At 43.4% G+C, this 26,659-nt stretch overlaps 1 protein-coding gene across 4 annotated transcripts in view; it reads right to left on the bottom strand.

Moving 5' to 3' along the window:
• The window catches only part of Fhod3 (formin homology 2 domain containing 3), a 416,962-nt gene that overhangs the window by 211,054 nt on the left and 179,249 nt on the right, over positions 1-26,659 (bottom strand). For all 4 annotated transcript variants that reach the window (XM_021150413.1, XM_021150415.1, XM_029472088.1 and 1 more), the window contains exons 4-5: positions 24,261-24,328; positions 17,740-17,845 (exon numbers count right to left, since the gene is read on the bottom strand). In XM_021150413.1, coding sequence (XP_021006072.1) covers positions 17,740-17,845; positions 24,261-24,328 — 174 coding nt within the window. The remainder of the gene's footprint in view (positions 1-17,739; positions 17,846-24,260; positions 24,329-26,659) is intronic.

The raw sequence follows: 26,659 nt of genomic DNA, 5'->3' as shown, positions 1-26,659 counted from the left end.
CACCTGTGTGCTCAGAACCGAGGTTACAGTGAAGTCATGTGATGTAACACAGGCACATGCCATCAGAAATGCCTCCTTCACATTCATGACATATTTAATGTTGAGTTAAATTTTGATTATCACAAGTTCAGAAACCTTTAATTGTTGACAATTTTTCATAACTTTTGCATGCAATTATGCCACCCCACATGGGGTCCTGGCCACAGTTTTTAAAAGCTAGGTCTCCCTAGGTGGCCCACTACACTGGAGTGACCTTGCTCATAAGTCAACACTCAGTCCCGCCACATGTCTATAGTGGCCAGAGGGGATGTAGGCTGGAGAACATTCCCATGGCTCACCACCAGGTACTAGATGAGCAGTCCACTGTCTGCAGAGATCCAGCTTCCAGTCCCACACATCTGCTTTCACAGCAGAGTAGGGAGGGGCAGGGCTTCAACATAGCTAGGCAAGGATAACAGCTCAGCTACAGCTACAATGTACAAAACCGTCTAATCATTTTTGGCCCCAAGCACCTTTGGCATCAATATATCAACTGATGCGAGTCAACTTTGTCATCTACATGGAACAAAAAGTTGCCGTTTTCTGTCTTCTAGCCCGAATATCACCAGAAACCTGTGTGCTATCACTTGTCCCCACAACAATGAGTATTCGGCTTGAGCACATTTCACATTTTATGGAATTCCCAAGAAATGTGATACACTAAGCTGATTCCTTTTTAAAGGAAAAACAATTAATTCTGAAAAATAAACATCTTGAACAACCATGCAAAGAATAACCCAAAAAGCTAGTTCCTGGTTTTTGAAAGGGATGATATAGGATGGAACTATTTAAAATTTATTGACTATCTTTGGAGACATAATAATGCTGATATTGGAGAAAATAAGTGGGGTGGAGGCAGTCCGGATTTTCATCCAAATCCTAACTTAATACAGTGTTTTTTTGGTCTATCCATTCTTACTAGAAGGCTATCCTAAAGCTCTGCCAAGTTCTTTGTGGTAAGAGGCCTCAGCCAGAGGCCTCCTGTCTCCACTCCCTCTGTGTACATTGGGTTTATACTGGGTAAGGGAAAGAGTTGAATGGAGACACAGAAACAAAGTAAGATCATGTCTGGAAGAGGGACCCGTCTGTCTTCACAAGAGTGCCCTAAGACAAATGTGTGCGCACACACACACACACACACACACACACACACTCATTCAAGCACTTAAATCTAGACTCCACATATTGAGAGCATGCTATGTTTTCACAGTGCCAAGTTATGGAATCGATCTAGATGGCCACCAACAGAAGAATGGAGGAAATGTGGTCCTTAGATGCATATTATTTCCCTCACCTATACATTAGAATGAAATGCTGCCATTTGCAAGAAAATGAATGGAGCTGGAGGTCATTACATTAAGTGACAGTCCTTTGTTTGAACAGAGATAGACATGAGCAAGAGTCAGTAAGTCCAACGAGCCTGTCTCTTGTGGCAGAGGACCGCCAAGGCATGTGAGAGATGCATGCCAGCAGTGGCATGGACTTCAGCTTCAGTGGTTGTTCTACAGTTGCCCAAAAAGCCCAGCATGTAAATCCAAGTCGCTGTCCTTGTGAATTCACCCCCTCCCTTTCTCCAGGACTGCTGTCTCTTCTGACATTGCATGGTGCTTTGTGCCAATTGTAGGAGTCACAGATAGCTTAGGATTGTGAGCCTTTGCATTGGGTTGCATCTGCTTCCTAATTCTGTATAACAAATAGCCACAAAATTCAGCAGCTTAAAACAACATGTAAGCATCCTCTCACAGTTCCTATGGGGCCCCAGCCCGACCAAGGTCTCCTTGGGCTGTAATCAAGCCTATGGGACTGTGGTCTCAGCTGAGGCTTGGGATCGATCCTCTTCCAGATATATGTGGTTGTTGGCAGATTTCATTTCCTTGCAGCTGTGGAGCTCATGGTGACTTGCTTCTTCAAGGTCAGAAGAGGGATTTCTAGATTTTACTTGAGTTTTATCCTAAGTCAGATCGTCTTCCCTTTGACTGAGAATCAACAAGTTGAGAAGCTTAACTACATCTGCAAAATCCGTTCACCTTGGCCTGCTAATGTAACCTCATTATGGCTATAGGACAGCCACAACCCCAGCACTCTCACAGGTCTGGCCTGCATTTAAGAGGAGAGGGTCATACAGGTTGTGTATCAAGAGAGGCATTCTTCTGGGCCATCAGAATTCTGCTACAAACTTCCCCCCACTGCCTTCTAAATACACAGTCCTTAGCACCTGGATGAATTACTTTTCTCATTGTTGTAACTAAATATCTGATAACCCCAACTTAAGGGAAGATGGGTTTATTTTGGCTTCCTCTCTGAGGGTTTAGTCCATCATGGCCAAGAAGAATTGTTGGGAGAAACAGGATGCAGCTCATCACAAGAGACCACAGTCAGGAAGCAGAGAAAAATGAATGGTGGTATTCAGGCTGCTTCTTCCTCTTCAGTCAGTGCAGGACCCCAGCCCATGGGATGGTGCCAGCAACAGTTGCTGCTCAGTTAAAGCTCTGGCAACACCCCGAAACACATGCCAGAGCTAGGTTTCCACAGTGACAATGGAGACCAGTCACCATGGCACATTATTCTTGAGCTTGGTGGAACATCTTTGTATGTCATAGTTTGCTGTGATTTCTTCTTCCTTTATTCCACTTCAAAGTGACTGAATCTTACAAAGCAATTAATTGTCTTAGTTTGGGTTTTACTGCTGTGAACAGACACCATGACCAAGGCAACTCTTAGAAAAACATTTAATCGGGACTGGCTTAAGGTTCAGATGTTCAAACCATTATCATTAAGGTAGGAGCATGGTAGTGTACAGGCAGGCATGGTGCAGCAGGAGCTCAGAGTTGGACATCTTCATCTAAAGGCAAACAGGAAAAGACTAGCTTCCAGGCAGCTCGGAAGCCCAAGCTCAGATTAACACACCCACTCCAAGGCTACACCTCCAAACAGTGCCACTCCCTGGGCCAAACATATTCAAACCACTACAGAAAGCAAGTAAAACCACTATTGAGTGAATAGATCCATCAGTCTGTCTTTATCTATTAAGGATTTTAATCATAGAACAATCGGATAGAGTGTGAATTGACAAAAATAATCAATGAAATACGATGAAAAAATAAACAATGAAATCAATGTTGAAGAGATCAATGTTAATGAAACCTTCTCATTAAGATCTGTAGGAGCTGAAGCAAGAAAGAATCTACAAAGGCAGGTGCAGGCCAGTGTAATGCCTGCACTTAGAAGAAGAGTGGATTTAACTAGGAGAAGTAGATTTAACTGCCCTGAACGGACACAGTACCTTGAAATGCATTGACTGTCTGAATGAAAAGTGGAGTTGGCTAATGGCAGCTTGGTAGCTTACAAGCAGCCATCTTTGCTGAGCGACTGATTAGACCTGCCCCTGCCCACTGGCCTCGGACTCTAGCTTCTCTGCTCTGTCAATATGATCTTGAATAGCCAGCAACTTCTAGAAAAACTTCAGGCGTTTAATGATAAATATGACTACTGGGGAGGCACACTCACTGGATTGGGCACTGTTAGAGTATTACCCAGTAGCCACTGTAAGCCTCCCTCCTCCCCACCCTTATTATGTTATAGCAGCTGTGTCCCTTAAAGAGGCAGTAAGACATTAGAGGCAGTAAGACATTGGCTGGACAGAAACTCTTTGGGCAATGTTGGGAATGTGGCTGGATACAAGTAAAGATAGGGAAGCCCCACCTCACCCCCAAACATAGTCTTGGCTGTAACTCTTTCCCCAGGGATACCAACCATCTCTCTAGTCCAGTTTGGCTTAACCAAACAAACCCAAACCCTATGGTATTTCTGAGCATACCCCTGTGTCTCAGCCCTTGGGTTCTGTAAGACAGGACGCCTACTCCTGAACCTTTGCTCCTGGCCTCACCATGTATAGAAACTCACCTGAATAGAAACGACATTTACTTAACCTGTCAACTTTCTGAATCCTTTAGAAAGATTCTGTACAAACATTTCTGATGACAAAGAGCAGTAGTTCCTCATCCTTGCAAATGGCACAAATGGACTCGATATGACTTGAGCACAGCTGGCTTTCCAGGGAGCTGAAGCAGGATAACAGCTGTTTGGAGACAGTCTGGGATCCTAGAGCAGTAGAGACATAGCGCAAAGAGGAGGATGCGAACAGCTCTGCCTTTCTCCTTTCAGCCTTTTATATTTTACTTAGAACCTTAGAGAGAGAAGGGATTTACAAAGGTCAACCAATAGCAGCTGACCCCTGCCACCTGGTCACAGCCAGCTTGTTTCTAAGGTGACAGAGTGAGTCCTATAACTAGGAGGTTTTAATTGCCACACACCTGTTTGAAATCAACTCTGCAGTCAAACTGCCTCCCAGCCCCTCATCTCCAAATATGCAGAGCTCCTGCACCCTCCCTGCTGAGAGCGGCTGACAGACATCACTAATCAGCTATGGCGCTCTTTCCTGCTGATGCTGGATGTGGCTTCAGAATCCTCAAAGACTGTTCCAGAATGGCACCACAGATCAGTTTGTGTTGGCAGGAGAAAGAAACTCATTTTCCAACTCTTGGAGCTTGTCTGCCGTCAAAAATCAACTTTCCTACAACTTCTACTTACTGCTTCTAATCCATCTTTAAAAGGAAAAAAAAAAAAAGGTCTCTTCTTCCAAAAACAACCAGTTACTTAGTTAACTACATCTAAACTCATCCACTGATTAAATCCTAGGAGGCTCGAGGCCAGGCCCATGGGTTACCTGGGAAGGAAAGGAGCAAATGGGTGCATCATTCCAGAAGACTCAGGGATCGTAGAAGTGACAGAAATGACTGTGCAGCTGAGAAGCAACAGAGCCCTATGCTCCCCATGTGAACTGTTCCCAGAAGAAAGTGAGTGCGACCCTTGACAGAGTCTCATTGTAAGAAGAGAAAGAAGAGGTAGAGAAGGAAAGCAAGAGATAAAGAAAGAATGCTGAAAACTAACTCAAATAAAACCCCTCCAAAACACATTGGCCCTTCAGCATGCATTCAATGCTCCAGCCTCACACCTTCTGGTTGTGTGCATGAAGTCCTTAGCATACGGCTAACACTTAGTCAAAGTCCCTCACTGTACAGTGGACAAAACAAGAGGGACAAGGCATGTGGCTCATTCATTCAATGTCTTTACCAACTACCGGTCAAACATCCGAGATACTTACAAAGATGCCAGTGCTGGAGCTACAAAGGCTGGTGTACATCATTCTGTCACCAAAGAACTTGTCCCCTGTTTCAGAAGCAGGAAAATAACTGTCTCTCATATAAAACAGGCTATATGCAGTACAGTCCACATCTGTGCATTCCATCTGGTAAAATCATGACACACAAAATCAAGATAGATACCATCATAAACAACTGACCCAGCAAACATCAGCAAGGGCTTTTAACCCTTTCGCACACTCTAGGGACTGTGGTTCACCACATGTTGTCAGTGATGTGTGAAGACCAGGTTAAATGCGAACACCAAAACACTAGGACCCAAGACAGTCCTCTTGGGATTATAATACCTGACTCCCACCTTGAAGGACAAGCAGAATGCAGATGTTAAAGTATGAGCCCACAGTGGGGATAAACAAGCAGCTCATAAGCTGAAGCAGAGAAGAGAATCCTCCTTGGGGCAGCAGATGTTCATTCATGATGGCCTAGACAGGTAATGAAGATACAGAGTATTGTTCTGGTGGGTTCTTCCCACATGGAAATCCCAGGACTTCATGGATGTCAAGGAAGAGGGGGACAACTGAAGACAGGAACTGAGAAGAAGCAGGTCAACAATGAAGGAAGATAAGCCTTGACACTGGGTAAAAAAGGGACCAAAGATGGATAGGACTGAAAAACACTGAGATCCACTAGGAAATGGGAGATGGTGGGAGAACAGGTTAGGAAAGAAAAAGTGTTGGTCTGAAGTCACAAGGTCAACCGTGAATGAAGATACAGAGCAATATGAAAGGACAGGAGAGGCAGACAAGTCTGGATTTGATGGCTCGCCGTTACAGGTGCCTGGGAAGTAGGTTTAGGAGACCCTTGGTCACCACTTTAAACATGATGAATGATGGTGCTCTTGGTGGGAATGGCATGCAGAGATGTTGGGGAGGCTCACTGAGTAAAATGAAGTTGGGACCACGTTTGGGATGTGGTGTTCTGGGACTAGAGAGACCCAGAACATGGATGGCTCACAGATCAGAGGTGTCAGAAAATATCCTGAAAATATCTATTACAGGCAAAGACTCAATGTCAAGAACACAGTGACACTGGGAAGTAGCCCTGTTCATTTAGTTCTGCAAACTCCAAGGTGAAGAAATCTATGAACATACCAATTGCCTGTCTAGCAAATCCCAGCCAAGAAAATAGATTAAAGTTTGCCTCAAACATGCTGTTTAACCATAATCCTGGATCTGTAATTCAAAACTGTGTAAAAAGAAAACCACATGCAAGGTCAAGTAATAAACAGCCAAGAGGGCAATCACTGTGCTCTGAGAGACACCTAGCCGATAGCTGCTGCAGAAAAGCCCTGACTGAGGAAAGGACATGGTGCCGAAACACAGCTGGGGTTTAAGTACGAAGGAATATTCCTGTGGGTGTATTGTGATGTGATTTGTCTGGGTATAATGCCACACTTTGTATAGGAGGAGCCAAACATCTATGTTTCTCTTCGTTCTGTTTTGAGGCAGATAAAAGGATGATCACAGAGCCCTTTACCAGCCTTCCTTCAAGTAAAATACTTACGGGCTTGATGACATAGGGTTATAAGAAGTTTCATTTCATTTTACGTATTTACTCTTGTCTGAAAGACAGCTTGAATTTCTGGAGAGATGACTCTACATAGAATGCATTGGGAATGCTATAAATAACCTACTTGGAAGGGTGAGGTGCAGCTCAATGGTGGAACAACTGGTCCAGTGTGTACCAAGCCTGGGTTTGATCCCCAGCACACACTCAACAGGCCATGTGATGAGCACAGAAAGGAGTCATCTGGACTTAACTAGGACTACATATTTTCATTACTTTTCTGTTGCTTTGATAAAACACCATACCTAAAAGCAGGTTTTAAAGAGCGATAGTTTATTTTGGCGTATGGTTCCAGAGAGATAAGTATTCTGGGCCAGAGGGATGGCAGAAGCCCAGAGATCATGAATCAGGTTGCACTAACTGGAAGGAAGGAAGGACAGGCTATTTAATCTCAAAGCCCATCCCCAGTGGCTTACTGCTTCCAGCAAGGCTGTACCACATAAAGTTCCCCAAACAGTACTGGGAGTCAGGTGTTCACATACTCAAGCCTGTGGAAGACATTCTCAATCAAGCCAACACACAGCAGCACTGAGTAATGCATATAGCTTTACCATTTCCACCGTTTAAAAAGAGTCCGATGTCAGCAAGTTCACACAACCCTGCCTAACGATGCTGCAAAGTTGGAGGTAATGTTTGCCAGGCACACCCAGCTCTGTATTTCTCTGTAGACTCTATCTGCTACCATTTATTAATGTTTGCTACTTCCAACAAAGGTATTTTGAACTTATAGATCTAAAATTTAGACTTAGGCATTCTGTAATTGTAGGATAAATAGGATAAAAAGACAGGAGGAGGGGAAAGCAAAACCACCCTTAAAGATGGCAACAACCTGGAGTCAGAAAGAGAGTGGCCATACCACACTCACTCATGCATATGAGGGGCTAATGAGCTGGGGCTGCCCTCCCTACAAACTATTCAAGCATGCTCTCTGACCTCAGAGCAGAAAAAGCAGAAAAGTCATTTTGTTGTATTGAAGACATGGCTCTGTCTCTGCCCTCTCTTGCCCCCTCTGGTGGGAGATGGTTAGTGCACAGGCCACAAGCTATACTGAGTCCAATAACTCAGAACTTCCAAAATAAATAAAATCAATCAAACAAAAACCCAAGAGCCTCCAAACCACCTCCTCTACGTTCCCTCAGACGTTCCCTGACAAGGGCCAGTGGGAAGGGTGCAGAAGCCAAGCACCTGAAATATGACAGCTACCTCCACTCCAGCAGGCCCACCCAGACACACCAGGGACTGCAGCTGGCTCTGGACGACACTGGGCAGCAGGTGGCTTCCTGTTCTGGAAACAGAATCCTGCAGATATTGAAGCAGCAGAGTCGGATGAGGGTACACTGTGCTTCAGTCTGGAGAAACCAGGACAGAGATGGAGCCATTCTAACTTGAATCCATATTTTGCCCCTGTTCTTGAAAAGATTGAAAGAAGAAAGACACAGGAGGGGCTGGCCAGTCTCTGAGGCAGTTTTCTAAGGAGGTGCAGGGAGAGGGGAGGGGCCACAGACCAAACACTGAAGACTGTCAGGAAGCATTTCTATCACCATGGATACTCAGCAACCACCAGAGGGACTTCACATCTCTCTGTCCCCAGAAAGAGCAAACTGTGGCTCTCCTGACAAAACCAAACCTCTTAGCAGGTAGCTGATTATGCCTGCAGGTCACATCCCCAACAGGTGCTAAGCTGAGGCTGGGGAGAAAAGAACATCACAGCTACCATGCTAAGTTTTCACTGGGAGATAAAACATTTGCTGGCCTCAAGACAGCACCAACCACAGAGCAAATTTAAGTGTAGCTTGGTGAACTATTAAGGTATCAGTTTCCTTGCAGAGCTAAGTAAAAGGTTTCTTATAAGAGCATGGCTGACCCCAAAGCAGCCACATCATCAAAAGTCCCCCAAACCAGAATGGTGGACTTCCCTATGGCTGCCATCTTAGTTTGCTTTCTATTGCTGTGATAAAACACAAACCAGTCCACCTAGTACCATGTAGCAGCACCCAGGAGGTAGGAAACACCCCTACTGAGCTGGGCCCTTCCACACCAATCATTAATCAAGAAATTGCCCTAAATTCTTGAAATCTAATAGAGGCATTTTTTTCAATTGAGGTTTCTCTTCCCAAATAACTCTATCTTGCATCAGCTTGATTAAAACACAACAGCAACAACAATATCAGCAACACTATCCAGGATAGCTGCTTAGATGGAATTCCTCCTCACTTACCTTACACACTCTACATATTGTATCACCTCCAGAGTCCCTGGAACCATGCACAGCTGGAACAGAATTATTCATAGCAAGGAGAAAGATAGAAGGAGTGGCTGGAATCTCCCCTCCCTCGCCTTCTATAAAGGAGCAGAAGCAGACCCCATCTTAAGGGTCACTTGCCTTGGCCACTCAAACTAAGATGATAATGGCCACTATGCTTACAACATAGTGTCCCACAACAGCACACAAAAGTTACATGGTCAACATGTAATTGAAAATCCCAAGAGATAGAAGTCCATGGAGACAAGACTTAAAAACCTTCAGGAAATAATGTAATAGCCTTACAAATCAAGTTGACATATTCAATGCAAGACAACCAAAATTTCAAAATCATTGTTAATGACTGTAAAAATACATTGGTAAGAAAAATTATACCCAAATTACCAGGACTGGTCGAGACTGATGAAGCCATTAGGCCTCTAATAATTTGTTCAGTCTAAAACAATATGGAAATGCACATGCCTTCTGGTGTGACAACTCCATCCCTAGAACTTCTGCATTGGAAAATACCTAAATGGCTTCCTGAGGTTTCTGTATAAGATTAGCACATTAGCACAGGCTTCCATATTAATATCACAGACTGGGAAGTTGAAGCAAAACAGCTACCTCATCTCCAAGGAGACTTGTACACAGGAAGTTCAAGATGGAGACATCCAGGTTTAGCTGAGCTGGAGTCTTCTCAGATCTCTCCTCCTTGGCTTGTAGAAGGTGGTCTTCCTTTGATATGGGTCTGTGGCTTTAGTTCCAATCAGTATAAGAATCATAGCCACAATGGGTCGGTGGGTCGGTGTCCACTCCAGCTAACTCTTTAAAGTCCCAGTTTCTAAGTGGAGACCCACCCTGAGGTGTGGCAGGTTATAATCTCAGCATATGAACCTGGATGGACGCATTCAGCCCAGATCACATGGTCAGTATGATGACATCACTGACTGCCTCTGACAATAAACGGTAGAGCTGCCAATGAGTCCTTCACATAAGTTTTTTACCTACCCATCAGTTGCCATAACACACTGAGTACAATCCTATTCATATAAGGAAGCTAAGGTTTAAAGAAACAGCTGTGCAAAGATCTAAGAGATGTCACACCACGACAACTGGTATCCCAGGGCCACATTTTTCAGCCACATCCTTCAGGGACATGGCTGGCTGACAACATAAAGACACATCAATTTTTATCAAAGTCACAGATGAAGCAAGCACAGGGTGTGGAGACAGCCCCTGTTTGGCCTTTATGTGATAGTTGTAGTTCCAAATATTTAATTTCACAGTTTATTCAGTAAAGCAAAAAAGCCTTAAAAGCTACTTGCATTTTTTTTAAGAAAAACATCTGTGTGATTCCATATTTATGTGGCTGTCTTTTATTATTTTTTATAGACAGCTTTTTAAAGTTTTAATTTATTATTATTGTATGGTATGGATGTTTTGTCTGCAATGTGTGTCTGTGCATCATATGTGTGCAGTGCCTACAGGGGCCAGAAGAGGGTGTTGTATCCCCTGGAGCTGGAGTTAGAGGCAGATGTGAGCCATATGGGTGCTGGGAACCAAACCCCTGTCCTCTGGGAAAGCAGCCAATGCTCTTCTGCCTGAGCTATCTCTCCAGCCCTGTAGCTAGCTGTTGAGATGTGCCTGTCTTGAGACAGTTTTATACCACAGGCCTCTCTATGGACATCTTATTTTAGATAGGACTTGGTCAACAAGACAGATGTGTATGTGAGGTACAAGGCTTAGAACTGAGATGAAAGCCTGTTATTCAACTCGGGTTCAGCTAATGTAGCAAGTTTCCAACCAGGACCTTCCATCCTCACATCCTAGTCCCTCCTTCCTCCCTACCCATTTCCCAAGCTGCACTATCCTGACTGTAAGTTACTGTGGGTTTTGAGTGACACCTTTTTGCCCTTACAAATTCATGACATGTATTGATGGGGAAGAGGCATACTAGAGTGCTGAGCTTTGAACAATTTTTAAAATTGCTAAAGAAAAAATTTAGCAAATAAAGTTGTGGCTTGTACTTGAGAACCCAGTGCAAGAAGTAACAATGACATCATAACTTCTGGAATGGAGCTGGGTTCTTCTGCTGTAGATGGTGGTAATTCTCGCTTCACAGACTATGATGTCATTAGTCAGAGGTCTCAAGTGTAAGTGCATAGGGAGCAAAGAGGCAGCAGAATGAACTGGAAAAGGTCCAGGGCAATGCATCAGGAGTGGCAAATCATAAAGCAGCCAGAGCCGCCTGCCTGGGCTACTGGGAGCAGCTGCTTCCTTCTCTAACTGCAGCCATGCAGCACTGAGGACCCAGTGCTGGGCTTGAACTCAGTGGCTCATAGCAAATCAAATTTATCAATACTCACAATTAATTTTTTTTAAGTTTAAACATACTAAGTAAAGGAGAATGAACTACAGGCCCTACTTTCCTCCCTAGGCTGTCAATTTGGGCCAGTAGGCATGACTCCCTACCAAGGAAGGGTCCCCCACTGCCAGACCCACTCAACAAGAAGAGTGACATCAAGCAAAAAGGAACCTCATCCCAGACACTGGCCTCGCTTCATACTACAGGACACAGTGTGCAGTGATGTCATCTATATCTGGTCAAGTCTGCAGCCACCGTGATGTTTCTGAAATCTAGATCAGGCACAGGAAGCCTACTCAGCAGGAAGAGTGCATAGTGCCCAGCCCAGCAGAGGGATCAGGATGAGGGTGAGGAAGAGGAGGGGCCCACTAGTCAACAGGAAGCCCAGAAACTGGGGCCTCACCTTGGCTCAGAAGCAAGCAGCCATGCCCCTCTGCTTCCATCTCTTCTCCTAACCATCACTTTGGGGCCCCCTCTACCCACCTCTGTGCCTTTGGAACCCCACTTCTCATTTGGCTCCTCTGCTCTGAAACACTAAACTGCAAACCTGCATATTTTTCTGGACTAGAGAATGCTCATGCAGATACTAGTGTGGCTGTCACTTCTGTCATCTATGTTCAGGTTTTCTGCCTCTGCCACTGTAGATGCTGACAAACGCCACTTGGCCACGCCCTGACTCCAAAAGAATCCCCTCATGGCCAAGAGACTTCGGATTTTCTTTTTCCTATAGTGAAATCTAGTGAAGGCTAGCTCCTGTGTATATGTATGTATGTGTGCATATGTATGTATATGTATGTATGTATGTGTATGTATGTATTTATGTATGTGTATGTATGTGTATGTATGTATGTGTATGTGTGTATGGGTATGTATGTATGTGTATGTATGTATATGTATGTATGTATATGTACATATGTGTATATGTATATATATGTGTGTGTGTATGTCTGTGTGTATATATATATGTATGTATATATATATATGTGTGTGTATATATATATATATATATATATATATATATATATGTATATATCAAGCATGAACTCTGGTTTCCTTTCTTCCTTTAAATTAAATTTCTCAATGCAGAACAATGGGTTTCATCATGACATTTTTGTGGGTTATCGCGATACTTTCCACCCCCTACTGCCTTCCCCAACTCTTCCCCTTCCTGGAACTACTCCTCCCATCCCCCACCCATTACCCCATTCTCCCCACCAGACTCCTCCCTCAAGCCAGAGTGTCCTCATTATGTTTTCACACACAGTTACATCTAGATTCTGCGATATATTGTCTTTCACTATTTCTTTCTCTGACCTCCTCTTAGAACTTCCTCCCCCGTCTCCCTTCCGATCCATGTTACAGACATGAATCCATGTGTACACATGTACACACACACACAATCTAGATGGTATATTGTGGAAAAGCACATGACACCTGTCTATCTGTGTCTGCCTTATTTGCATCTAACAGAATGGGATCTTCAGTTCCATCAGCTCCACTACACATGACACCATTTTGTTTTCCTTTATGGCTGAATCAAACTCCATCATGTAAATAGGCTACACTTCTAAACTTCAGTCATCGAATTCTGGACTTTTAAATATCAAATCTGCATTTTGAAATGCTGACAGTATTTACAACATCTCTTTTAAAGTACAATAGAGGTAAAAAAAAAAACTATTTTTCTTGTACAATAAAAGGTCTGAGCTACATGGGTTTTATATCATAGCTCTGATAATAACCACAGTGTTCACGACTAAGCTTTGCTCTCAGCAAAATGATCAAATCAAATTTCTTTGCATGAGCCAGGTATGAAATTGCATTCTTTGATCCCAGCACTCATGAAGCAAAGCCCGGGGAAACTCTGTGCCTGTGAGGTCGGCCTGATGCGCACAGTGCATTCCAGGCCAGCCAGAGCCACATAGCAAGCAAGGCTGTGCCTTGAAAAACTTTTTTTCTTTGCATGAAACCTGCCAATCAAAGGAGGCTTCTCTTGGTGTTCTGCCAACATATACAGCTGGCTTTTGGGGTTTTCTACATCATTCTCTTTCTTTCCAGAGCCTGGTACATATGTGCAACTGGAATACGGTATCTAAAGCGTGCTGGGCATCTGCTTCAGAGCGGGGTTCAATGCTGCTCTCATCATCTCAGCCTCAGGGCCCTATGTGGCACATGGCCCACAGCAAAGGCTCAGTAATGTTTGTGGAAAGTTTAAGTTCCCAGGAATATACCACTCTAGGTCCTCCTTCCATAAGCATAATTGTGAGGTATAAAATTCCACGGTACATTTATATTAAATGCTGGCTATCCTGAAACACTGTAGATCATAAGCTATAGCCATCCAAGAATAACAACTCAGATAAATATTATTTCTCCGTGTTGTGCAGCTAGGACCTCTTCCCAGCAGTTTGCTCACACTTGTGGAGAGTGCTTGGCTGCCGTGGAACTCAAACCTGCCTTTACCTCGGCCAATAGACACTGAATGGAACGTAACCAAGGCCTGAACCTCTATATTAAAAAAAGAAGAAAAAAAACCTCAGACATTGGGGCTAGAGAGATGGCTTGGTGGTTGGTTAAGAGCTATGGCTGTTCTTCCAGAGGACCCAGAATCGATTCCCAGCAATGACATGGTGGCTCCTGATCATCTATAACTCCAGTCTCAGGAGATCCAACACCCTCTTCTGGCCTTTGAGGGCATCGGGTTCACATGTGGTTTGCAGATACACATATAGACAAAAAAATAAAAGCTTCACACACACACCACCACCACCACCACCACCATCACCACCACCAGCAGCAGCAGCTAACAGGACTAAATAGAAAATAATCACATCAAATTTCTTCACAGATAATTAGAGTCTTCTAAATGCAGATACAGACTTTTCTGTATGCTGCTCCTCAGGCATGAGGGGCCACAGGTGTCACATCAAGCTGAGCTTTTAAGTGATCCCACGGGTAATTTCACAGAGCATAGGCCAGAGCCAGCTTATCATCTGCAGTGCTGTTCCCTAAATGCTGCTAGGCCCAGTTTTGAAGCCAGTCAATTCCCCTTCCTAAGTAACCCATCACCTCCAAACACTTCTGTATTAGTGTTCCACACCCGAAGTCACCACACACAAGATCTGACCACTCCAGGACACCAGTGGGCCTTAGAGCCTGTTAAAATAACTGTAAACAGCCAGCCCTGTCATGCTCCAGTGTTCTCATTGCTGTGGTGAAACCCATCTTAGGGAAGAAAGGGCTTATCGTGGCTCGCTTCAAGAGCACAGTCCTTTGTAGCAGGCACAGTGTGATGGGAAGTGGATCTCTAGGTATTGCAGCAGCAATGTGAGGCTCCCGGACACCCTGCACCAGTCAAGAAGCAGAAAGAAATGCTGGCAGTCAACCTGCTTCCTTCTTTTTATTTCATCTAGGACCCTGGCCCACAGGGCAATGCCACCCACATTCAGAGAAGGTTTTCTCCCCTTGGGAAAACCTTTAGAATCAAGTCTCCTATGTGGCCCTAAACCCGTTCATGGTCACGGTGAAGATTAACCATTACGCCTACAACCCTGCTTATTTTCTCCAGCTAGTCTTTCCCTCAGAAACTATGATGAAAGTGTTTGACCACAGTCCCCATTTCTGCTGCTGCTGGACAGGCCCCTGGTGTGCTCTGCCTGGCCCTGCGTGTCTTGCTGTGCTCTCTCCCCAAATCAATAACATGACTAGAAGACATTTGAAGACCTTGTCCCCCTGATCTCCACCTGCCCCTCCACTATTTCCACTCCAACGTAATATGGTCAAAACATGGCCGGGCAAATAGAAGCAAGTGGAAGGTTATTCTTGACTGTGAATGTCTGGTGACTGCTGGCAACGGCAACAGCGCTCACAAGAACTCTGTTGAAGACACAGAGGAGCGACTCAACACATGGGTTAGGAAAAATGAGTTTCCTTGTATAAGAACAAAAAAAGTCACACCCCAAGAAATACATCATGCATATGCTCCCAGAAGATACATTTCTTGGCACAAGTTTCAGCAGGCTACATCACAGTGTGCTGCTGAGTGAGTACGGTGCCCTGGTTGAGGTGATTCTCTTGGGACTCAGTAGATTCAGGGCAGACAAAAGATGCACCTTCCCATGGAAAACGGCATGCTGGGAAGTGGCTTGAGTGGTGTGAGCAACTCCTCACTTTCCAGGGACTGACTGCACAGCAAGCCTTATAGTCTCTAATACGTGGGCGCTATCAAAAAGAAAAAGTGGGAAGACCAGGCCCTGGTGGTAGAATGAGAATGAAGCATTACACCTCACATCTTTTTTTTTTTTTTCCCGAGACAGGGTTTCTTTGTAGATCAGGCTGGTCTCGAACTCAGAAATCCGCCTGCCTCTGCCTCCCGAGTACTGGGATTAAAGGCGTGCGCCACCACACCCGGCTTTACACCTCACATCTTACAAGTGCTGCCTATGAGGGTCTTAACTGCAGACATTTTCTATGGGGGTGGCCTGGGGGTGGGGGGCAGCAGGTGCTTTCCAGGATCTCTCTGGTCATGAGTGGGCATTCTTGCTTGTTAACATTCGGCAAAGTACTATTAGCATCTTTTTGGTCCAGATCAGAACATTATAAATTAACTCACGACTGCAAGCTTCAGGATAAACACTCAGATGGCAGAGAGCCTAAACGGGGCTCATGATGTCAACCCCATGTACAGTTGCTGGAGAGCAGAATTCACAATACTCTACACCAGGGCCTTGTGCAAGGACTAATATCCACTTGTACTCTGTACAAAGATTCTCTGGGCAACACCAAGGCTAGCTATGGGGTGGCACTCACTGCTGCTTCCCAAGGGAGCATATTCCCAGCCATATTAAGTTTTTTTTTTTTTCTTCTATGTGAACTTGTTCCTTCTAACACAGAGACAGCTGCCACCTTTGGATACAATAGAGCATGCAGCTTGAGGTCTGTGTGTCTTTACACACCATCACAATTTCCAAGTTAATGACTAAATGATATGGAAGGGCAGAAACCATGCCTCTCAACAGCCAGGCATCCTTCCTGAAAACCGATTCAAATCTGTAACAAGCCCAAGGAAAGATGGAAGGTAACAGAAGGAGCCAGCCTGCTATCTCACAGACATAGATACACCACAGAGCAAAGGAAGAGGGTAAAGAAGATGCCCTCTGCTACATGGCATTTAAGAAGGCAAACCCAAGGAGCGAGCACTGACTGGAGGATGTGTTCCGTGACCCCAGGGAGTTTCCCGTTGTGCCTTCTGCTCTGTGGGTTTTCATTAGCACCAGAGAAGAAGGAAAGCTTGACTAACATGAGTCACATAACAACATGGGACTTAAAGAAGCATCCTCAGGGCCAGTGCCCAGCTGCCACCTCAGTCAAAACTCTAACCATGGGCGGCCGATATTCAATCACACAGCTTGTATACTTTCCCTTCACCCAAAGAGAAAAGGAAAAGATATCTGTGGGTTTTTTTTCATTTTTATGAAAATCAGCTTGCAGTTTATAGAGTCAGTTATTCACACTGAAGGGACAGGAACACACAGGCCAGGCCCAGGGAACGTGGCATCCTTAGGCACAAGGACTGACTTCTTTGAGTCTCAGTTAGTTTCAACTATAAAATGGGGATAATATTGACTTATATGAAATGTCTCCTTTTGTAGTTCAAAACTATTGTTTCTGCCCACCTGGACATAGGTTTGGGGCTATTATTTACAGGAGAAAGCAAGATTACTTAACAGACAACCTGAATTGTCACCATCATAAGAGACCATTAGCTCTGAATGGAAGCAGGAATTGGCTTCAAAGCCGCCCTTACACTAATTTGCACATTAAATTATAAGGCAGCAGTTGTAATTGCATCTTAGAGTGCAAGTTCCCAGGTCCACCTGAGATGCATGAATCAGAAGCAGTAAGGCTGGTGAGGACTGTACGGTTTGATGACAGCCCCCCTGCGGAACAACTCAAGTCTAGAAACTATTTTTTTTTCCAACCTAGAAATAAATCAGGGTTTTAGTTTTGGGTAGCTTTGAGCTAAAATGAAGAGTCTACCTGAGCCCAATTAGTGTGTGCCCCTCCTTATTAAAGGGGTTTATTTAAAAAGTGAGTCACCATTCTTTGTTCTTAGCGACCTACATGAAACTAAGTCAGCCCTGACACCAGCTACCTGCTAAGAGCTGAGGAACTGATAAAAAATGCTATGAGTTGCCACCGGGACTCTTTCTTCCATTATCCCGGATTTCTTACAAAGCTCCCAGCACGTGAGCTCCCGAGGGAGACCTTGGCCTCTGCACAGAGGGGCCGCCATGACTCACCCCTCAGGATGTAGTTCTGGTAGTTCTGATCCGCCTCGGCTCCCACTTTGATCAAACAGGTCAGACCTTCAGCTATGACAAATTCATGCACCAAATCCTTGTCATCCTGGGTAGGAAGGAAAGAAACAAAATAAAATTAAATTTAAAAAAAAATGTTTTTAAGTGTTCAAATAGGTCTCTGTCTACCTTATATGCAAGCTCCATTGTTCAAACTATGCAGGGATCTTTGCAGTAAAATGACCCCATAGGAGAGTCTGCTCTGTTCAGATGAATTATCTAACTCTTTTTAAATATTTTAATTTAAGTTTTCTCAGACAATATGTTTTGATTATGTTTCCTCCCTCCCCCCAATTCCTCCCAGACCTTCCTCACCTCTGGCTTTTTGTTTTGTTTTGAATTTTAGGAAGTTTTTTTTTTTTTTTGAGAGAGAGAGAGAGAAAGAGAGAGAGAGAGAGAGACAGACAGACAGACAGACAGACAGACAGAGACAGATGAGATGAGATGAGAGAGAGAGAGCGAGAGCAAGCACATGAGTGAGCTTCTAACTCTTGCCAAAGAAATTTTACAAGTCTTCACACTGTCATTTGCCAAAGACCAATTATTGCCTTCTGCACAACCTAATAAAGATGAAGTCAATGAATCTCTTGCCTATCCGGAGGCTGTAGAGTGTTCTGCTTTTCATTCTTCAGGCTCCTCAGGACCCACACCCCACAGGACCCAATGCGCTGGCCATGTGAAACTTCCATGTGTAGTTTTTTACTACAGCAGCGTCCAGTGACCATGCAACCTGTCATGAAAAGCACACCCCTGTCCCAACAGATAGCCTAGGGACAGCAGTTTCAACGAGAGGCTTGGGAACACTCTGTCAACCTAAGGAAGCCCCTTCTCTTGTCACTTCCCTTGCATAGCTGGCAGCACAGGGAAGGGAGCTGGGTACGGGAACAGCCATTCACCTGCAGCAGCCAGCCATGGGTCAGCTGGCAGCAGGACACAGAGAGAAGCTCAGTAAACCACTAAACTAGTGCTTCTCAAAGAGAACTCTCCTGATCGACTGGACAAGGGACCCTTGCAAATCCATTTGAGAGCCTCATGGGAGACTCACACATGCAAACTGCCTAGCCATCCCCTGCCTGAGGATCAGGAAGCCTCAGTGGACAGAGCTCTGGGGCTGTGACTATCAAAGCTCCCTTCCTTCCAGGTAAGACAGAGGTTCTAAGAGGGATCCCTCCACACCTTCACCTTCTAGGGAACTTTTGAGAAGACAGGAAGCAGGACACTATGCAGAAGCACCAGATAGGGATTGCTGAGCCCAGGCTCTGCTGCTCAATTTCCAAAGGGGCAAGATAGAAACACTATCTATCTCATACAACAACTCTCTCTTTACAGACTGTCTGAGATTCAAGAGGACAGGAAAACAAACAAAACACACTTGTCCAGGACCACTGAACTACATTTGGCTGTCACTCGACGTGGGCAGTTGCTGTAAAACCAAATTCTGGGAGCCTGTGAAACAGACATTTCCATAGCTACAGACTCCCTAGAATAGACAGCACCTTGCCTCCAACCCAGTGAAGATACAGCAGGAACATCCGTATTTTGTCATAACAGACAACAGAGCAGGAATTCACAAGCAATCCCCAGCAATGGGAATACAGAAAGCCAATGGAATGACAGAGGACTGGTAGAGTAACAGCAGCCATGGATTATCATGAAGAGAGAAAATAGATGACCTGGCACAATTCTCCTGTCTCGACATGCAATCAGCCCCTTTCTTTATTATATGACATTTTTCAATTATATGGATGGGAGCCTTGAGTTAAATGTGGGCAGACATAGTACAGGTCCCTGGAAGCGATGTAGCAAGGCAGGGTCAGCGCCAGTTAGGGGGCAGGGGCGGAGCAAGACTAAACATAATGAAAGACAGCTGTGTGAACTCAGACTTTGAGATAATCATGGCTGAGGAAGAAAGAGAAAATGGGACAGTATCATGAGTCTTTGGAAAATTACTTTACACTGGTAGGTATAAAGGAAATAAAAAATACTTCTCCCACTCTCTGTCCCCTTTTCCAGCAGCATATGTGAACTGGACATGCAGATGAGCTCATGTCTAGTCAGGAGGGTTTTCTAAGCATGTAACAAATGTTTATTGCTTTAACTAAAACTAGATTCACACATGACTTCATGGTGAAAAAGTGCGAACAAGCTCTCAAGAAACCAGTCAAGCTAATCACTAATATTAATATACCAGAGAACTGAGTGTCTGGCAAAGGCACTTGGAAAAAAGCACTGGACAGGCGAGACAGTGTTCATGAGAATAACTCAGACCCTTCGAGAAAATGCATGGGCCCGTGTAGATAAGGCACCAGGGAAGGAGAGAATTGTGGATAATAAATGTGGAGAAAGTTTTCCAAATTGGCAATGTCCTAGATTTTAAACACATATCCTGGAAATATATAGGCACTGACACATGATTCTTAAGACACTGGCTTTAAATGATTATGAAATTGAGATGTTCTCACCAGCTGATAAAGGATTGCTGCGACACTCCAGAATTTTCTGGAGGAGCTATTCACTGGCCTGTGATTTTTTTTTACATTTACTTTGTGTGTGTGTGTTTGCATGTGTGTTTGCATGTGTGTTTGCATGTGTGTGCACGTGTGCATAAGTATGAACATGCACATGTGTTGGAACACATGGCAGTTTGGGCAGATTGTGGAAGTTGGCTCTCTCCTCCATTGTGTGACTCTTTGTTATCTCATTCAGGGTTTCAAGCTTGGCAGCAAGTGCCCTTACCCTCAGAGCCATCAGCCTTGATTTGGTTTGGTTTGGTTTGGTTTGGTTTGGTTTGGTCTGGTCTGGTGTCTTGTCTTAAGTCTTGGTGTTATTGTTAGTAACTGACTCAATCCAAGTGACCAATATCTTTATTTTTTAAGTTCCTAAAGTAAGAGTCTCAAAAAGTACCTTCATGCCTAGAGAACATTAGATCTGATGAAGATGCAGACCCAGACATATAGAATGCACCAGCCTAAGCCTTACCCAACATGTTGCCTGTTAGGACCAGTTAACTGCCAGCATGGCTGATCTTGAGTGTGGTTTTGTCCCCACTCCTGGTAGCAAATACCTACCTTAGCTATTCAAAACCCATTATATAAAACAGCAGGAGAAACTCAAGGGACACAAGTCAAGGAGTATATTGGTTCAAATACTATATAAAAAGTCTGAACAAGTTGGTTTGGATTTCTTTCTATGTTTTCAATTTGGGGAGATCTTACTGTATGTAAAACAAATAGTCCCATGAACACAGGTGTAAATGAACTCACAACAGTCTTGTTTTTATCATTCTATCTTCTCCTGTTATGGAACCTGAAGCAATTCTCCACACACATATAGTTTCCAACTATAGAGACCTTGTAAAAATAGGTATTTATAAGCAAGTTTTAAAAAGGATCAAAATTTTAAAAAGGAGCAAACATTTAGTCAGTGTCCATATTTACAACTTTTTCATCACTGTTTATGCAGGATATCAACTTAACACAACTTAAGTGTTACTTGGGAAGAGGAATTTCACTGAAGAGATAACCAGATCAGATTGACATATGTCATGTTTGTAAGAGATGGCCTTGATCAATGACTGATATATGAAGGCCCAGGACACTATGGGCAGCATCGTCCTTAGGCAGGTGTGTTTCAACTATATAGGAAAGGTAGATAAACATGAGCCAGAGATCAAGCTGGTTAAGAGCTTGGTTCAGACATCCAGGCTCCTGCCTTAAGTCCCTACCCTGACTTCCTTTATCAATGGACTGTGAACTGGAAGTGTAAGCTGAAATAAAACCTTTCTTTACCTACATTTCCTTACCGTTTGGTCAGAGTGTTTTATTACAGTTACAGAGCTCAGACCAAGAAAAAGATCCAAATAAGGTCCACATATGGCAATTCATTTATATGGGTCTAAAACTCAGAAACACCTATTAACTAATTAATGGAAGATAATGCCCCTACCCTTGGCTAACATATGTACTGAAGAAAATCAACCGTCCTTTAGAGCAGCCCTCTGTCTGGATTTGGCAGATCATTTCCCTAAAGTGATGTCTAGTGTGTGCTTCTGTCTTTAATTATTTGTAGTTATAGTCACGTCTAAACCCAGGGTTGATTTGTTGGCTTGACTACATCATACGTTATATTTCCATCAGGAGGTACCTAATGTCTAGTGGTACCTTGTTTCTGGCATGTTAGCAACTTTTGTTTTGTTGTTAATTCATTAATGGATTAATTAAAGGCCAAAAAACACAGGCTTTCTATTCTTTATTACCTACAAAGACTTTCATTTTGAAAAGAGATGTCCTTTTACCTTAAAATTCAATATGAAAAGGCAAGATGAATGTGAGATTTTTAAATTTTGCCCTTTTCAAAGTAACTAGCCCACCAGCACCTACTGCCTATTCATCTTGTCTATCATTGTTAGTTTTTAGTATCTGTGTGAGTGTGTCCATCAGTTCAAACTTATTCAGTGTGTTTAGATCCAAAGCAATTATCATCCTGATTGATACACATTGATCAAATACACAATACACATTGTTCCATCTCTGGACAACCATTGGGCAACCCTTCAGCTTGCTTCTGAGGGAGAATATCTTAGAGTTATCTGATAGCGCCCTGCTCTTAAAACCTGACAAAGAAACCATACCCCCGGCAACAGACTTGGAGTGTAGGAGAAAAGAGGACACGACTTTAGAACTTTCCAGAAAACGGGTCCCATTCTGGAAAGAAGAGACGGTACGAATGAACAAGTTTAAAGAAAAGGGTAAGAATATGTGGGTAAGTTAGAGGGTTATTTGTTGGGGTTCTTTCTTCCTTCCTTCCTTCCTTTCTTCCTTCCTTCCTTTCTTTCTTTCTTTCTTTCTTTCTTTCTTTCTTTCTTTCTTTCTCTTTCTTTCTTTCTTTCTTTCTTTCTTTCTTTCTTTCTTTCTTTCTTTCTTCCTTCCTTCCTTCCTTCCTTCCTTCCTTCCTTCCTTCCTTCCTTCCTTTCTTTCTTTGGTTTACCCAGCCATTTTTGCCTGATGCCTCTTAATAGGAAGAAACTCACTCTGGCTAAAATTATCAACAAAGAATTTTTTTTTGGTGGGGGGGGTTCGAGACAGGGTTTCTCTGTGTAGCCCTGGCTATCCTGGGACTCACTCTTAGACTAGGCTGGCCTCGAACTCAGAAATTCGCCTACCTCTGCCTCCCAAGTGCTGGGATTAAAGGCATGTGCTATCACATCTAGCCCAAAGAAAATCTTTTAAAGACATGGATAAGACAAGAATTAGAGGAAAGTGGTATGAGTATAAAATTATAATGGAAAAAATAATGAACCTAGACAGCAATCCTCAATGCAAGGGTCACCTTCTCAATCCCACAGCCCTCCTCTGCCCATTGCTGTCTCATGGGTATCTGAAGCCTGACCTAGCCCTTCACTAAGGGCTTCTCTCAGTATAGAGATGAAGGAAAGGTTTGATGTGCATGGGGTGTTAACATGAAATTAGTGGTGAGAGACTTGCACGTGCATGAGGAAACATACCTACAATTGCAGGATTTATAATAACAAATTTGGGATTAAGTAAACCATCTACCCAGAGAAGAATGAGCAGAACAGCTTGAGCTCACTGCATACAATACAACCCGAGTCAGAGATAGTCACACCCACTCCCATTCACTCTCCATGAAGAAGCTGAAGTAGGATACATGCAGCATAATGGCATGCATGAAGTTAATACACTGTGCTATACACTATGGTATACATTATGGGTATCTACCACTAGAATGGAAACATGAATATACATAACATTAAATACAACTATTGATAGAGAGAAGACATGGGGTGGAAGAAGTTAGTGATTGGGGTAAAGCAACAGAACACAGGTCTTTAACTACAATCAAATGGGTTTTCTTTTTTTAAAAAAAATGAATATAGAATAAAATATTATTTGCTTAAGTTGTCCTTACTTTTTATACTTGAAATGTTTGACATAAAATATTCTCTTTGAGAATTCTGTTCTAATTTTCCTGTGTGTGCATGATATGTGTATATGCATGTGGACACATGTGGGAGGGTTGCAGGCACATGTGTGCAAGCGCATGTGGAGGCCAAAAGTTGACATCAGTGGTTTTCCTCAATTGCTCTCTACCTTTTGTATTGAGGCGGGGTCTCTCACCTGAATCCAGAGCTCACCGGCTCAGTTAGAGTAGCTATTCCGATTGCCCTAGATTCCTATTTCCAACTCTGGAGCACTGGGAATCCTGGTAGGACATCATGCACAGTCTGCATTTACCTGGATGCTGGAGATCCAAAGCGATTCTATCCTCTGCTCAGCAAGCCCATGGCTCAGTCTCCCATCTCCTCAACCCCCTGACCTAACTTGTAATGTCCTCAAAACAAACTTTTTTATTTGTAATAAACACAGGTATAAGTTTTTATATATCTAACTTTAGCAAAGGAAAACCAGAACTGTAGTATTTTGGCTTTTGTTTTTCCTTTTTACCTGAAATATCTGCTTCAGTGAGAAAAGGGCCCTTCTTAGATCTCGGCCACTGGAGTTGTACAGCTTTTCTGAAATAAAGAATACAACGATTAATTTAGTTGACTCAATGAATGATACAAACATGAGAAGTTATGAAGAATGGCACCTTTTACCAGAAGATGACAATGCAGCCACTCAAGTCACCTCATACACTGACCTGGTCTACTACATAGGCCAGAGAGTCTCTCTCACCCCATCTTCCTCTTCAATACACGTTTAACAGACTGTTTTCCGGTTTGTAGCTATAAGTGGTTGTTCCACTTAGTGGCCAAATACACAGAGAAAACCAATGCAGCCCAAATACACTGCAAGGAAATAGTTTGTGTTAAATTGGGAATTTATGTGATAAAGTAGAACATAGAATTGTTGAATCCTGCATGGTCATGCACAAGGGAGAGGGTGACATGGTTCCTGCCCCTGGAACAGAGCCAGCAGTAAGTGTGTCTCCATGAGTGTTAATGGTTGCTGTGGCTGTAAGGCTTGTTTGTATAATAATGTACATATTTTCATGTTCCTCCTTCGAGGAATGTCCTCTCTGCCAAGGTTAATGACTCCGTGCTAATTAGAAGCAGCATGGGTCCAAGAGACGAGGGCATGTCTGTGTCTTAGCAAAATGGTAAATGCTGAGACCTTCAGGAAACAAACTCTGAAAACCTGAGTTCAAAAAAATATAATTTTTCAATATACAAAATATAAGGATGTAATATGAATTATATAAGAGGCTTCACAAACCTAAAAGAGTAAAGGCAGATGCACTAGGAGCCAACTTGTCAGAAAGATACAAAGGCAGGCAGATTCCTGAGTTCAAGGTCAGCCTGGGACAGAACTTAGGCCCAGGTGTAGTAGCAATGGTGATATCAGATCGAGATCCCACCCAGCTAGCTTATTGTCTGTGTTTACAAAGGTAGGCAGATCTCTGAATTTGTTTGCAATATTAAATATATATATATATATATATATATATATGTGCTTACTGTCTAAGAATCAAGGAGCTGGGGTCATGGGACACTGAGTCATGGCATATCAAAAGGGCACCTGGGGTAGTCACTGAATTGATGTGTAAATAAAAGACTGGGCCTTTGATCTGCAAGAGATGAGCCATCCAGAAAATGTTTAGAATTGCAAGAAAGTGCTGTCTCCACAAAGAGAGCTATCTAGAAAACTGTATGGACCAGGACATAGCCTGCTAGTTTGTACTCGTGTTTTGACTACAAGTTCTTTCTTTCAGTTCTTACAGACACCCCTTCCTCAGAACCCCTCTCTAAGTCAAGGCTCGTCCTTAGCATAGAACCACTTAGAAATAAGGAACTTATGTGATAGAGTAGAACATTAAATCTCTTAGCATGTTAACCTCTTTTTAAAAAAAAAAAAATGGATATTTTCTTTATTTACATTTCAAAGGTTATCACCTTTTCCAGCTCCCCCCCAACTCTCTATCCCATCCTCCCTCCCCCTGCTTTTATGAGGGTGTTCCTCCACTAACCCACAGACTTCAACCTTCCCACCCTCAGTTCCCCTACACTGGGGCATCCATCGAGCCTTCAGAGGACCAAGGACGTCTCCTCACATTGATGCCTTATAAGGCCGTCATCTGCTACGTATGAAGCTAGAGCCATGTGTACTCCTCTGTTAATGACTTAGTTCCTGGGAGCTCTGGGGGGTCTGGTTAGTTGATATTGTTGTTGTTCTTATGGGGTTGCAAACCCCTTCGACTCCTTCAGTCCTTTCTCTAACTCCTCCATTAGAGACACCACACTCAGTCCAATGGTTGGCTAAGAGTATCAACCTCTGTATTTGTCAGACTCTGGCAGGGTCTCTCAGGAGACAGCTATTTCAGGCTTCTGTCAGCATACACTTCTTGGCATCCACAATAGTGTCTGGGTTTGGTAACTGTATATGGGATGAATCCCCAGGAGGGACAGTCTCTGGATGGCCTTTCCTTCAGTCTCTGCTCTACACTTGCTCTACATATTTGCTTTTGTGAGTATTTTGTTTTCCTTCTAAGAAGGACCAAAGTACCCACACTTTGGTTTTCCTTCTTCTTGAACTTCATGTAGTCTGAGAATTCTATCTTGAATATTTGGAGCTTTGGGGCTAATATTCACTTATCAGTGAGTGTGTACCATGTGTGTTCTTTTGTGATTGGGTTACCTCACTCAGGATGATATTTTCTAGTTCCATCCATTTGCCTAAGAATTTCATGAATTCATCATTTTTGAAAGCTGAGTAGTACTTCATTGTGTAAATGTACCTCATTTTCTGTACCCATTCCTATGTTGAGGGACATCTGGGTTCTTTCCAGCTTCTGGCTATTATAAATCAGGCTGCTATGTACATAGTGGAGCATGTATCCTTATTAC

This window comes from Mus caroli, chromosome 18, assembly GCF_900094665.2.
Source record: "Mus caroli chromosome 18, CAROLI_EIJ_v1.1, whole genome shotgun sequence".
Taxonomy (NCBI): domain Eukaryota; kingdom Metazoa; phylum Chordata; class Mammalia; order Rodentia; family Muridae; genus Mus; species Mus caroli.
Note: the sequence above shows the minus strand (reverse complement) of the source record. Positions and strands in the feature narration are given on the sequence as shown.